This window comes from Rosa rugosa, chromosome 3, assembly GCF_958449725.1.
Source record: "Rosa rugosa chromosome 3, drRosRugo1.1, whole genome shotgun sequence".
NCBI lineage: Eukaryota > Viridiplantae > Streptophyta > Magnoliopsida > Rosales > Rosaceae > Rosa > Rosa rugosa.
Genome location: NC_084822.1, coordinates 58,857,590 through 58,872,674, shown reverse-complemented (window position 1 = coordinate 58,872,674; position 15,085 = coordinate 58,857,590). Strand labels below are relative to the sequence as shown.

At 38.8% G+C, this 15,085-nt stretch overlaps 2 protein-coding genes and 1 pseudogene across 2 annotated transcripts; 1 reads left to right on the top strand and 2 right to left on the bottom strand.

Moving 5' to 3' along the window:
* Nucleotides 1-1,055: 1,055 nt before the first annotated feature.
* On the bottom strand, nucleotides 1,056-4,148 carry LOC133738030 (gibberellin 3-beta-dioxygenase 1-like; annotated as a pseudogene).
* Nucleotides 4,149-6,799: 2,651 nt separating this feature from the next.
* Nucleotides 6,800-7,561, top strand: LOC133738029 (uncharacterized). The gene has a single exon (XM_062165469.1). The coding sequence runs from the start codon at nucleotides 6,800-6,802 to the stop codon at nucleotides 7,559-7,561; it is 762 nt and encodes a 253-aa protein (XP_062021453.1).
* Nucleotides 7,562-10,012: 2,451 nt separating this feature from the next.
* On the bottom strand, nucleotides 10,013-12,799 carry LOC133739915 (gibberellin 3-beta-dioxygenase 1-like). The gene is made up of 2 exons (XM_062167731.1): nucleotides 11,911-12,799; nucleotides 10,013-10,843 (listed from the first exon to the last, which is right to left on the bottom strand). Exons 1-2 carry the CDS (start codon nucleotides 12,387-12,389, stop codon nucleotides 10,252-10,254), a joined length of 1,071 nt encoding a protein of 356 aa, XP_062023715.1. The 5' UTR covers nucleotides 12,390-12,799; the 3' UTR covers nucleotides 10,013-10,251.
* Nucleotides 12,800-15,085: the final 2,286 nt, after the last annotated feature.

Genomic DNA, 15,085 nt, shown 5'->3' with positions numbered 1-15,085 from the left:
GATAAAGATGAGTTTCATCAAAGGAGACAACACCAAACATATTGCACTGAAGTTCTTCTTCAATCAGCAACAAGAAGCATCAGAAGATTGAAGTTAAGCAGACTCGATCTGAAGACAATCGTGCAGACCTCTTCACCAAGTCAGTACCAAAGTCTACATTCCAGAAGCATGTCCAAGGTATTGGTCTACATAAACTATCTGAATTACCTGAAATGTAATTTTCAGGGGGAGTATCCTGAAGCATACCCACTTGACCATCGTGTACTCTTTTCGTCCTTCGTCCAGGGTTATTTTTGTCCCACTGGGTTTTGTTACCTGGCAAGGTTTTGACGAGGCACATCTTTGGCATGGTCACCCCACTTACTGCATCCGGAAGATGCTTTGATTTGACATATATGCATTTGCTCATCTTTTCTCTTCGACCACGGGTTTCTCCCACTGGGTTTACCGGGCAAGGTTTTGGTGTAGCAACTCTAATGCATACCTCTCGTAGACATACTATCTACTTACGATGCTGATAAGAAGACTTCACCTATCTCTGTTGTGATACGACTACTCCACATTCACGCGCGTTGTGCTCTTTTTCTCCTTCGACCAAGGTTGTTTTTCTCCCACAGGGTTTTTATTACTTGGCAAGGTTTTTGACGAGGCAACTTAGAAGTGCATAGCAAAACCAACACTATTGACATAGAATATCCAAGGGGGAGTGTTGTAAATGATATGGCTATTCATGCAATAGGTATTGCTTGATGCATGCCATTACTATTGATTGGCGATTGATATGCTTCTAATTAGCGATTGACACATTCGTAATTGTATGAGTGATTGATGTTTTACCTTTTGTACACAAGATGTAGCCCTATATAAGACTCCTCATAGTGAGATGAATAAGACACACACTCCATTCTCTGCGTCTAAACTCTCTCTCTCTCAAATTATTTTATGTTTGTTTTACAACAGGAAAAACAAATTTACGCTTCAGCCCTGAGGCTAAGAGCAACTCGCTATGCTTTCTGCATGTTCATGCAAAATACTTATTTGCCCTAAATCCCTAATGTAGAAAAATTTTAAATGTCTTTTAATTTTCAATGAGAGAAAATGTTTTTTCAAGATGCTTGGCCTTCAGGGCAAGATAATCCTTTGTTGTGACTGAACGATGCAAAGTAACTTGTCTCAGACCCAAATCCTTCAACAGAAGTGGTGACACAACAAAATCCATTGGGGGCCTAAAGAAGAATCCCATTGAGTAGCGTTGGATCGGTTTCACCACCACACGATGAAGAACATTGATGAATCGACCGCTGGATAGAATGCCGGGGAAATCACCAAGATTCACGATGAGTGCATCGGGTAAGGGATGCACCGCAACCCACCCAACTCCTTCTTTGAAGACTTGGAGGCCGCTGGTTTTAGCTGGGATCAGGGTTACTATGGAAGTGTCGGTGTGTGGTGCAAGGCCCATGGTTCGCGTCGGGCCAGGGTATGGAGGGTAAGAGTTCAGCTGTAGAGCCAGATTGCAGCCGTTGCTGTTCGTTGGACCATCCAACCAGTTGACTTCTTCTAAAGGAATGTTCATGGCTTTGAAGAGGATGTGCATCAGTTGCTCTGCCAAGGCCTTCATCTGCTTCTGATAATTATCTATTTTATCACTATAAAATCATTCAAATGAAGAATTAATTTTATCACTGTAATCACAACTCCGAATCTCAATTCCAAACAAAAAGCTAGTAGTCCATATTTTCTGATTTTCTAAGTACAGATACAACCATCTCATTCAGTTAACTAAATGGGGTTATCTAATCCACTTGTCATGTATATAAACCCTTCCAAATTATATGCATATTCATAATTGCATTTTTTTCTCATTTTTGGGACATTTTTCATTTTTGCCTCTATTACTATTAACCAGTGTTTTCAAAGGCGTCGCCGAGGCGAGCCTGGGGCGCGCTCCGGTGTGAGGCGACCAGAAAAAGCCTCGCCGGATCAAACTCAGACGTGCTGCTGGAAAAGCGGTCGCCCAGGCGATGGAGCGTCGCTTTTTTGCAGAAGCGGCGCCTCAGGCGGCAGTGCGAGGAAGAAGAAGACGCGAGGGTCATTTTTTTTCTTTTTCTTTCCTTCAAAACGACGTCGTTTTGACCTTTTTTTTCTTTTTTCTTTTTAATTTCCCCCATACGAAGTCGACATAAGTCAGGTCTACTTCTATCAGATTCAGAAGCAAACTTTTTCTCTCTTCTTCTTCGTCGTCGGCGACCTCCGACAAGTCGCAGGTCACTCTGGTCTCTGTGGCTTCTAGCGAAGGAAGGCGAGAAGAGTTCCACACCGAAACGATGATGGATGAGGCATCGGGGAATCTGGAGTACGATTTCTATTGGAACCCAAAAAAGTGAAGGTAAGCTCTGTAAATGAAGTTTTTTGGGATTTTTGGGTACTATGTGCTGAAGTGGGTATCAATGGTGTTTGGTATCATCTGCATCTCATATGGGTATGAGAAATTTTGGTTCTTTAATTGTAATTCTAGTCTCGTATTTGAGTTCTTTGTTTGCAACCAATTTTGAAATATAGGAAGAGTTGTCATTGACTTTTTAATGTGTTTAAGCTTGAATGATGAAATCAATGTCCAATTCATGGTGTTAATTGATCCACGAGAGTTCTATATGTTTGAACTTCAAGAGTTCTATATCTCGGTACTCATTATATGCTTCCTTGTGCCCTCAGGCAGAGACCATTGTGAGGTCGAAGATGGCTTGGATTTACGGCCAGCAGAGGAATGTCTCGGCTCAGTTGCTGCGTCTCTTTTTCCATGACTGCTTCATTGAGGTAAAGAACTCAGATTCTTCATGACTTTGGTGTGAGTTTTTTTGTAATATGGCTTTAATTTCTGGTTTGAAGTATCGAAATATAAGGATATATGGATTCTTGAAATTACGGATTTCTTGATTGTTTGTGGCTGATCAGCTTGGCATTGAATGTGGTTTGGGGTTTTGCTCAAATCGGTTTTAGTTGCTCTGCTCTGAACCATTGAAATTATTTCTTGACTCTTGAAATGCTTAAAATGTAGCATGTTTCTTTGGATTTTCCTATATGAGTGTTGTTTGGAACCTTATTTAAGTATATTCATATTATTTATAAATGTAGTGTATTATTATAATAATTACGGGAAAAGCGATCGCCTCAACGCCTTGAGGCACTCGCCTCGCGAGGCTCTAAGTGGTCGCCTTCGCCTTCGCTTTCGCATTTGAAAACACTGCTATTAACTTTAGCAATATCAATCTCATAGGTCGCTGATCACAGCAAATCATAAAATCCGACTGGCTGAGACTTCATCTATATAATTGGAAGATTGACGAAGTTAATTAAATGATTTTCGTTATGATTACAAATTTTAGCAAACTAAAATTGCCTAATTGATATGGCAAGAACAAAAATAAAAACGCTCCAAATTATGAAAACCAAAATGTAATCTGGCCTTTAAACAGTAACACATTTGTTACGCTTTCTCTACTTGCATGCTCATAGAGTACTTACCAAAAATCCTTGATAATCATTAGGCCAAAGCAACCTAGCATGATCAATTGCAGACCCCATGATGGTAAGCCCTTCATGCCATATGGTGGTGGAAAACAAGGACTGCATATGGGCGATGCCGTATCCTGTACTCCCGCCTGGAGATCTTAAGGCCTTCATTTTTTTGGTCAGTTGGGAGACTAAACAATCTTTCACACTAAGACTCCATGTCCTCCATAAGCTTAGTTGGAATTCCATGTCCTTTCAATTGGAGAATACCCCATGTCTCACATGCCTCGGTTATGAGTTGCGGGGCATTCGGAGCCGTGAGGTCAATAATGGGTATGGTTAACCCATCGCTGGAGTGGACCTCAACGGATGCTTGGGACCACACGAAGGAGTCCGGAACTGACTTGGCTGAGCCAAAATCAAGAGGGATGATACGCTTGCAGGTCCTGAGGAGTAGCCATTAGTAAATCTTAGTACCTAGAAGAACACGTACAGAAGCAAATTAAGATCAGGCTTGCAAGGTCCACTCATATATACTTGTATATATACCTACGGACTGTGTGATATATGAATTACCATCCTATATATGATGAAATGTGACCCGTACATGCAGCGCTATCCAATGTGTGACTCATATTCGTGGAATGTGATCTATATTTTGGACAGCATTCCATGTACATTTATATGCATATCTATATGTAAAGAGCGAGAGAGACCAATATATGTACTCCTTATGGATTTTGTATACTATAATATATATGCATATGGTATGTTATCAAACTACATTACATATATAGTGCATATATATTATTCAATATATAATATTACATTGAATAGAAAAACTTTACTTAATTGGATTAATTGAAGAGTAGATAAATTGAATCGATATAAATTTTGAACGAATCGACATAAAATTACATTATTTTTCACTACGTAATGACAACAAGGAGTTCAATCCTTCAATCACTTCCTTTTCATAGCTTACATTGTGTTAATGTCTAAAGTTCAGCGGTAGCTGCACTTTAGTTAATGCTGATCCGATAGGCGGACCGCTACTTGTGATATGGTCTAGACTCCTGCTATCTGTCAAGTAAAATACAAAGAGGCGTCAAAGGGAGACCGCACTGGGTGGTCTTCTCTTCTCCGATGCCTAAGTTAGTCAATGTATTTATGTTGACAACGTAACAGTAGGTAAGTAGTAAATGCGTAATTAATAAGGAGAGATGAGAGAACCTTTTATAGGTTGGAAAGAGGCTGACCTCTTCCTTGTTTTCGATGTGGGACTGCCATGCTTCAGTTCCCAACTTTTGGAGCTTCTGATGCTATCTTGGCGTGGCGCGTCAGCGGTGATCTAGGGGTGAGCCGAGGCTCAGGCGGTAGCCTGCTTGGCTGTGTTTTCGTAGGTCACCCAGTTGGTGGCAGTTGGTACCGCTGGCGGTAGCGTGAGCGTGGCTTATTCTAGCTAATTATGCTTGACAAATGCTCATGTAAGTACACATTGTGATTCCTCTATATTAGTAAATGCAAAGAAATTCATAAATATGTGAAATAAATAAATTAGTTTATTTACTTTCGGTACCGATTTCATTTATAAAATTACTCCCTTTTCAAGATGTATTTGCACATCTTATCCATAACTCTGGTGGCAAATGAGGTGTCTCATTTTATCCATAACTGTTACTCTAGCTCAGAGGGTGTTTTTTCTTTGAAGTTGGATATGAGCAAAGCATATGATCGAATGGAATGGAGTTTTCTAGAAGCGGTACTGTACAGGTTAGGCTTTGATGAGAATTGGATTGGAGTTATCATGAAATGTGTCACTACTGTGAGGTACTCTTTTTTGATTAATGGCCAACCAAGAGGTTATCTAACTCCTACCAGAGGACTCCGACAAGGGTACCCCTTGTCACCATATTTATTTTTACTATGTGCTGAGGTTTTCTCTGCTCTACTGGCACGTAAAGTTACTCATGGTGAGCTACAGGGGATCAAAATTTGTGAGGGTGCTCCGGTAATTCACCATCTTCTCTTTGCTAATGATAGTCTTCTTTTTGGGAAGGCCACTCTAAGTGAATGTCAGCATATGCAATCTGTTCTTAATGCTTATGAGTTGGCATCTGGTCAACAGATTAACTTTGCTAAGAGTAGCATTGTGTTCAGCAAGCGAGTTCCTGAGGCTGATAAGCTTTCTTTGGCAAGTTTTTTGGGTGTGGCCATTGAAGTCAAGCATGAGAAATATCTGGGACTTCCTACTTACTTAGGGAGGAATCGGACTGAATCTTTTGTTTATATAAAAGAACGCTTGAGTAAGAAACTAGCTGGTTGGCAAGGTAAGCTCTTGAGTGGAGCTGGTAAAGATTTGTTGGTTAGGGTGGTAGCGCAGGCTCTACCATCCTATGCTATGAGTTGTTTTTTACTTCCAACTAATTTTTGTGATGATCTACATCAAATGTGCGCTAAGTTTTGGTGGGGCAGCAAACCTAATGAAAGAAAAATTCATTGGATGTCATGGGAGCGTCTTTGTCGCTCCAAAGAGGAGGGTGGAATGGGTTTCAGAGATTTGCATGCTCATAATTTAGCCTTGCTTGCCAAGCAAGGATGGAGACTGATACGGTATCCGGGTTCTTTGGTAAGTCGGTTATTTAAAGCTCGTTATTTTCCACACTCTTCTTTTTTAAATGCTACTACACCTACTCATGCTTCTGCTTGCTGGAGAGGAATATTTGCTGCTAAATCAGTGTTACAAGCGGGTCTTAGATGGCAGGTTGGAAATGGTACTTCTATTCGGATTTGGGATGATCCTTGGATTCCAAGGTCGAATTTGTTTCGTCCAATAAGGTATGGTCCCTCTCCTCTGGTGTTAGTTAGCGATCTGATGGTGGATGGTCATTGGAACAAAGAGCTTATTTCTGAAAATTTTACTGCGGATGAAGCTTTACTAATTTGCTCCATTCCGCTTAGTAGAAGCATTGTTCCAGATAGACTAATTTGACATTTTGATATGAAAGGTCTGTTTACTACAAAGAGTGCATATAAAATTACATTTGCTTCACTACATCCTGTGCTCACTAGTGGCTCTTCCTCTAATTCCAATCCGAGTCATTGGAAGTTTATTTGGACAGCTCCTATCCCTGGAAAGGTTAAGGTACATGTTTGAAAAGTTTGTGCTTCTATTCTCCCAACTGCTTCTCAACTCAGAAGTAGAAGAGTCACAGTTGAGGATGGTTGTTTGTTCTGTAACTCGGAAGAGGAGACCCTATCTCATGTTAGTAGGGATTGTTGTTTTATGCGTGATGTCATTGGGTTGGCACCAGATTTGCTTCCGGTTTTGCATACTCCACCAAGCTCTTTGCTAGATTGGCTTGCTCTATGTTATACTCTAGTCACACCTCGTGCTTTTGCTTTTTTGCTGATGTTGTTATGGGGAGTGTGGAAAGAGAGAAACCAACGACTTTGGGTTGGAAAGGAAAGGACTGTGCAACAGGTCTTTTGTCATACTAATTCTATATTGCAATCATATGTGGTAGCCAGACATAGTGTGACACCTAGATTGGGGAGGCAGGTTAAGCCGTGGAGTCCTCCTCCTGCAGGTTGGCTTAAGGTGAATATCAATGGTGCCTTTGATCAAGGCACACGCCGGGGAGGGTTAGGGATAGTAGTAAGAGATGCAGATAGCATGGTGGTGGCAGGTGCTTGCGGTCAGTGTTCTGATGTGTTGCAGCCAATAGTGGTAGAGGCCTTGGCAAGCAGATTAGCTTGCAAGCTAGTGGAGGAGAATTCTCTAGCTCCAGTTATTTTTGAATCAGACTGCCTGCAGTTGGTTCAAGCTATCCAAATGGATGGAGATGATACCTCGCAGTTGGGTAGAATTGTTGATGACATTTCTTTGTCTATTTCTTATTTAGCTGGTTCTTTTTTCTCTCATGTTTATAGAGAATCAAATATGCTAGCTCACAAGCTAGCTAAGTATGCTTTGGCTTCAGGATTGCAGATTTCTTGGAGTGGGCATGTCCCTCCTGGACTTAGCAATTTATTTTGTAACAATTAGTACTTCTTAATGAAATACGACGTCCTCTCTTTCAAAAAAAAAAGATGTATTTGCACATGCAGAACAGATAGTCACTTTTATTCTTATGAAATTATCTGTGTGGTTAATATTCTTCAACTTTTCGAGTTTTTGTAAACATCCTGTTGCTTGAACACCCTTTTTTGTCTCTCATTTTCATGTAAAGAAGTGTACATAGTTTGGGACTTTTAGGAGAAAACATGTTGCCGTTCCAAGCTATGTTATAGAAATACTCGTACTTAAAAGTTAGTTTTTGTTCTAAAAGTGCTCACTCTTAAAAATACCATGTTTTTTTTTTTTGGACTAAATACTCGTTACTCCTCATACTTTTGCATGAAAAACAATTTAGTCCAAAATTTTAAAATTAAACAGTTTAGTTCTTATTCTTTCTAATTCTCACACAACAATTCCTAAAATGACTATTATACCCCTCACTTTTTATTTTTTTTATTTTTCTCTCTTTTTATTTTTTATTTTTTCTGCCTCTCTCTCTCTACACACACACACACACACACACACACACACACACACACATATATATGTGTGTGTGTGTGTATATAGAGAGAGATATATATATATATACACACACACATACTATATATATATATATAGTGTGTGTGTGTGTATATATATATATATATCTCTCTCTATATATACAGATCCTATCCAGAGCGGAGCTCCGCTTTGAAAATTTACGTGTGAAGTTTGAGTTTTGGGTCACTTTTCGATCGCATATCCACATCTCGATCGTTCAGTTTTTAGGTACTAGTGTATAGATCGTCTCTGCAAATTTTCAGCCAAAATGATGATCGTTAAGGCATTGATAATTGCCTTAAAGCTAGTACGGTTCAGGTTGACAGATTCAATCCGTCCATTGGTTTAAGCGAGTTAGATACTTTAACGATCATCATTTTGGCTAAAAATTTGCAGAGACGATCTATACACTAGTACCTAAAAACTGAACGGTCGAGACGTGGATATGCGACCGAAAAGTGATCCAAAACTCGAACTTCACACGTTAATTTCAAAGCGGAGCTCCGCTCTGCATAGGATCTGTATATATATATATATATATATATATATATATATATATATAGAGAGAGAGAGAGAGAGAGAGAGAGAGAGAGAGAGAGAGAGAGAGAGAGAGAGAGAGAGAGAGAGAGAGAGAGAGAGAGAGAATAAAAATAAAAAATAAAAAGTGAGGGGTATAATAGTCATTTTAGGACCTATTGTGTGAGAATTAGAAAGAATAAAGACTAAACTGTTTTTCATGCAAAGTATGAGGAGTAACGAGTATTTAATCCTTTTTTTTTTAACATTTTTAAAAATGATTTTCTAAAACAATATTTAAAAACAAAAATAAGAAAACGAGATTGTTATTTTCAAATTTGAAATGTGTTCGATAGTTTAGTGTGAAAAAATATTCTCTACATTTTCTAAACTACGAGAAGGAAAAAGAAAAAAAAAAAAAAAAAGGATCAAAGTGTTATCTTCAGTTTCTCTAAATAAAAATTGAAATTTTTTTTTTTTTATTTCATAGTTTGAGAAATAAGTCACTGAATACATTTTCATCATATATTCATTTTTTTAAATTGAAAATATAAGCATAAAAACCTTACCGAACACCACCAAGTGTTTCCAAAAATACAAGTTCCTTTCAAAATGCACTCGGAAATATTTTTTGAGGAAATACTTATATCAAATGTTTCCTTAGGAAACACTAAATTAAAAGTCCCTCCGTTAATGATAGAGCACTTTTTAACTATATATTTTGTTTACTCTTTCATCGAAGATAGTGTTATGTCAAACACTACTAAAAACACTTTGAGGATCTAAATCACAACGCTTTTTGATTTCATTGACTAAATAAAATAAAGGTAGGAAGTACACCACTGTTACAGCTTAGTCTATATGATAAAATTTTAAATCTAATTAGAACGATTAATTAGTTGTTAATGATGTACAGCTGGGTAAGCTAGGCCGGGCGGCTGTCGTTGGGAGGGAGTGGTTGTGTCAGTTTGTGGTTTTGGAGGGATTACGGCATAAATGTATTCTTTAATTGATCATTACGACAAAAGAAAGAACAAACAATTCAACCACTTGAGGCATCTCTATGATGAGAGACAGTTTCATTACATTTCCTTAACGTGGGTACATCTTAATAAGCTTACTATCCCCGAATGGTGAAATTATTTGGATGTTCTCGCAGCTTTCAACTTTGAAAGTCTTGAATTAATTGTAACGGGACAATTTATGTTATACTTTTTCATTATTTCAACAAACATTGTTTTCGATCTTGATTCATTGTCGCACTTCTCATCTAAGCTATGCTTTTTTAACTGAGTAGATGAGAAAGTATTTGATTAATAAGGAGTTAAGGACTACTTTGTACAAATAAAGAAAAAAATAACTCGCAAATATAAGGAGAATTCATTCTTATGAAAGTTAACTCTTGAAGACAATTTTCTCATTAGGAAATGAAAGGAAAATTATTGATTTTAATTAAACTCGTAACGTGTAATATGTTCCAACAATGATGGTGATCCTTGTCATTTTCGAACATGAAAACAAGAATAGTTGCTTGCATGTATGTGGCATGATGCACGCAAAAGACCCCCCTTAGAATTTGACCTAGCTAGTTTAATTAGAAATGTCATCAGTAATTTCCCATTTTAAGTTTTAATCAAGGAAAGAGCTCGGTCAAGATGCTTGCCCTTCATATCAATAAACTCCTTGGCAGTAACAGTGCGAAACAGTGCAACGGTGCCTTGTCCCGAATCACCCAAAGCCTTGGAGAGAAGAGGCGAGACAACAAAATCTGAAGGCGGAGCATAGAAGTAGGCCACTGAGAATCGTTGGACCGGGTTCACCAGCACACGATGAAGAACGCTAACAATTCGGCCGTTGGATAGAACGTGGAGGAAGTCACCAATATTAACGGTGAGTGCACCGCATACGGGTTGCACCGATATCCATCCCACATCGTCTCGGAAGATTTGAAGGCCGCTGGTCTGAGCTTGGAGTATGGTTATGAGCGAAGTGTCCGTATGTTGTGCTAGACCCATGGTTCGGTTAGGGTTGGGGCAGGGAGGGTAAGAATTTAGCTGCAAAGCAGTGCCGGGAGTAGTACTAGTTTCGTGACCAGAGCAGTGACTCTTAAGCCAATTCAATTGTTGGGGATTAATGTTCAAGCATTTCAAGATTATGTGGATTAGTTGCTCGATTAGTGCCTTCATTTGCTTCTGATAATCATCCATTGTCTCACTGCAAAAAAGGAACAAGAATATGTGAATTAGTTAATTAATTAATTGAAGATAATGATTATGGATGTAGGTACCTAATTTTGAAAGTTACGTAATGTCATGATTTTACGTGATCCATAGGATTTACCTCAAAAAAATAGACCACTTTCAGTAGATGTTTGGTCGTTACTAGGTGTCTAAGAATGATTTACGTTTGGGGCTTTGTTAATTTCATATCAAGTGCCTTTGAACAAACATATATCGTAAATGAAAAAAGCATTACGTATATAAATATTGCTTTGCACATCGGATGGCACATAGCAATATTCTATGGTATATTTGACAAATACTTAGTTGACAAGTTGACATGTGCAATGGAATTTAAGGATTTATCATTTTACGCGTAAAAAGTGTTCAGTGTGTGCAAAATTTAGCCTTTAGAATGAATATAAAAATCAGAAATTATAAATATTACGTCATTGACACATTTTAAAGTAAAAATAAGACATTTGTAAAGGCTTTTTTCACCCCAAAAAAAAGAGGGAGTAGTACTAGACTACTAGTAAATGACACTTGCAATTAATCGAAATCGCTTTCCAATCTTCCTCTCTTTTTGTTTCTTTTTTTCTTTTTCCCTAAATCAAATACTTCTGTATGATCAAAAAGACCATCAACGTGTTTATTGTGTGAGAGAGAAAGAAACTAATGGTTGATTTCGGTGCGGAAGATCTCATAATTGAAATTGTTCTCTCTCGCATGAGGTTTTGCATGCATTTACCGTTAAAAATTAATTGCACGGTGCGGCCATTAGTTGTAACCTCTACTCTTTCACAATTATTTGCTTTCGATCAGTTTGTATACGTCGAAGCAAAACTTAAATTAGGAGGCAGAGGCAGCGTTTGGAATTTAATTTGGATGTATAGGAACCTCATTAACCCGCAAAATACACATTGGACCCATGAAAAGCTAGAACTAAAGTTGCTTCCTAAAGAATGAAGGAAATATTCCAGATAGAAAGCATGATGTAAATGCAGCTAGCTTTAGGAGTTTGTCATTTTGCCTACGTGCATGGAAGTACAGAAGACTTACCAAAACTCTTCAAAATCATGGGGCCAAAGCTGCTTGGCATGATCTGCTGCAGGACCCCTGATAGTAAACCCCTCGTGCCACATATGCTTCGGGAAGAACGGCGAGATCACAGCCCGGCCGTATCCGGTGCCGCCACCCGGGGATCTTAAGACCTTCAATTTCTGGTCAACGGGGAGAGAAAATAACCTTTGAGTCTTAGACTCCACCTCCTCCATAAGCTTTGCCGGAATGCCATGACCCGTCAACTGAAAAACACCCCATTTCTCACATGCCTCGAAAATGAGCTCCGGGGCATTCGGATCCCAGAGATCGATGACGGGTACGGATAAACATGGGTCAGCTGTACCGGAGCGGACGCCGGGAGGACACCGGTATTCATCATCGGATTCCGACCATACATGGGATTCAGGCACTGTTTGGACTGAAGCGAAGTCAAGGGGGATGATGTGATTTCTGGAGGAGTCTGATAGAGCACCCATGAGCAAGTACTCTTGGGAGAAAGTGGAAACGGACCAAGTGATCAAGGAAAGAGATCAAGGTTCAATGAGAGTGTCTTTGCATGTGTTATGATTTGAGAGATAAAAACACCTACATATTCATATATGTGAGAAAGGTAATGCACATATTTATAATGGGATTTGACAGCTAAATGGAGCTAGTGCAGTCCCGAGTTAGATTCTGTATACGAGAGAGGACAGTAATTAATATATATAGAGCTGAGAGTTTTGATCTCTTGATCACCGTTGGAATCAAGATCAAATGGTTGACAGTCAAACTTATTTCAAATCCCTAATTGGGACTTACTCGAATGAGTCTATTATAAACTTTGATCCAATCGGAAGATGATCGACCATTAGCTTTTCATGGTGACCAAGAGACGATAATATATTTTGTATTTCCGTAGTCATATACGAGGGTAAAACTGGTTATTTTCTGGGGAAAATTTAATATGAGCTCTAAGATTAGTGTGTACTACTTAGTAGTACTGGTGGGGTGTGTATAGAACTAAAATAATTGATTGGAGGGGGTGATATTATTGTTTAAGGTACAAAATAAAAGATGTGAAGGACGGCAGAATTTTGGATGATTTGTGTCCTTTGTGGGTTTGGAGGGATTTGGGGAAGAGAAATAATGTGTGGGCAAAAGAGACAAAAGAAAGAACAACAACTCATTTTTTATTATTTTTTCTTTTGGTCGACCTTATAATTCATCGGATCCAGAGACTTGAATGAGAAAGAGGTTAATTCATGGTTCCATTTCTTAGCCAAAAAAAAAAAAAACTCATGGTACCATGATAAGGGAGAAGGCCTAGAGAAAATTAATACTATTTTGTTTTGCTTTTGCATAGGGACAATATATGGCATGCCTTGTCGATCTTGTGTACAAGTACAACTAGGAAATATGATCAAGTAACGAGGATATTTAGCTTAAAGATCTAGTTGCGTCGTGAAAATTAGTTGCCTTTCATGTCGATCAATAAGCCAGGGCGTGCATGGTTGTTTCTAGCTAGCTTGCTACCCCAAAAAAGGAAGTAAATTCTAATCTTTGTGATCGAAATCCGACTCAGAAATAGAAGAGAAAAGTATAAGCCAACGCTTGCATGGTTGTTCCTAGTCTACACCCATAAAATCAGACCCGAAAAAAAAAAAAAAAAAAAAAAAAAAAAAACAACAACAACAACAACAGCAGCAGCTACTAGCCAGTAGCCCCATAAAAGTAGTGAATTTTAGCTAGTTTTAAATTTTTATAATTCAAAAATAGAATAAGGCCTATTATAAAATCGAGAATATTGACCATCTTAAATCATTAGATAAAATTAGATACTTTTGTTGGTATGAACCATATACAATTAGGATTTATCTACAATAAGTTGTAGAATCGAGAATATTGATCATCTTAAATCATCAAATAAAATTAGACACTTTTGTTGGCATGAGCTGTATATAAATAGGATTTATCTACAATAAGTTTATAAAATTTTTCATATTGTGTACAACTAATTTATTCTTGTGTGAATATTTTGTAACACTATAAATAACTTTGATCGAGCTGTACTAAATATGATTATATAGCAAGTACTATTGAGATCATAACTACTCTTGGCCTTAGCCAGGTAACTTTTCACCCTAGCTAGGTCTTTTGACTCTTTCCAGTCTACTCTTGGCCTTAACCACTCTTGTAATGTGTTAAACAACAAGACACTCCTCAATACCCACTGTGTTGATGTCCAACTAGATCACCATTCAGTTTCAAAACTTTCCACCAACAAAGCGATGAAGGGCTTGCGGCCGAACAACTAAATGAAGTGTTATCACGCAAAATGTGCTATACATTATCAATGCATAACCAGGGACGTAGCTAGGATTCGACGATGGGGTGGGCTAAATTTTTTGGGCGAAGTCCAAAAATTTTTTTTTGATGTCTCTATAGCCAAACCTGCATAATATCAATGAATCTCATCAACTGATTCAACCCATTCCTAATTATCGACATCAATCCATTACCCATTCCCAATTATCAACATCAACTCATTCCCAATTCATCGGCATCATAGAGATGAACTCGATCAACAGTCACTTGGATGATCCCTGATTATCAGGGTCCGGTGCCTTCACCTCCGCCACCTCCCCTCAGTCGGATGACACCAAGAAACAACCATCGCCAGACACTATGGAGTCGAAGAGAATCCAGATTCCAGAGATGTAGACCGTAGTGGAGCCGTGGATGTGGCTCGGTGAATGGTGGCGGAGGAGCCGAGGAGGTAGCTCAGGCAGTCAGGCGGACTGAAACTCTGAATATGGAGGTGGCTCGGTCAGGTTTAGGGTCCACCGATCTGAAGTTCTGAACTCGGGGAGAGACTACTCAGACTAGAGAGTGAGACTGGAGGGTATGGAATCGGGACCAACAGCTGCAAGTCTGCAAGACTGCAACCCAATTGCAAAGTATTAGTTTTTTTATTTATTTATTTATTTATTTGGCTATACCCATACCTGGCAGCTTTTGGCCCAATTTTTCCCTTGAGCTACAGCCCTTCAAGTGGCTCCGTCCCTGTGCATAACGCTGTTGAATTTTCGATGTGAGATTCGACATGCACTCTAAACATTTCACTGGCTGACAATCCATAGCCGGGACCCGGGAGAAGCATGGAACTTCTCTACGACGTCCTACACTCCTA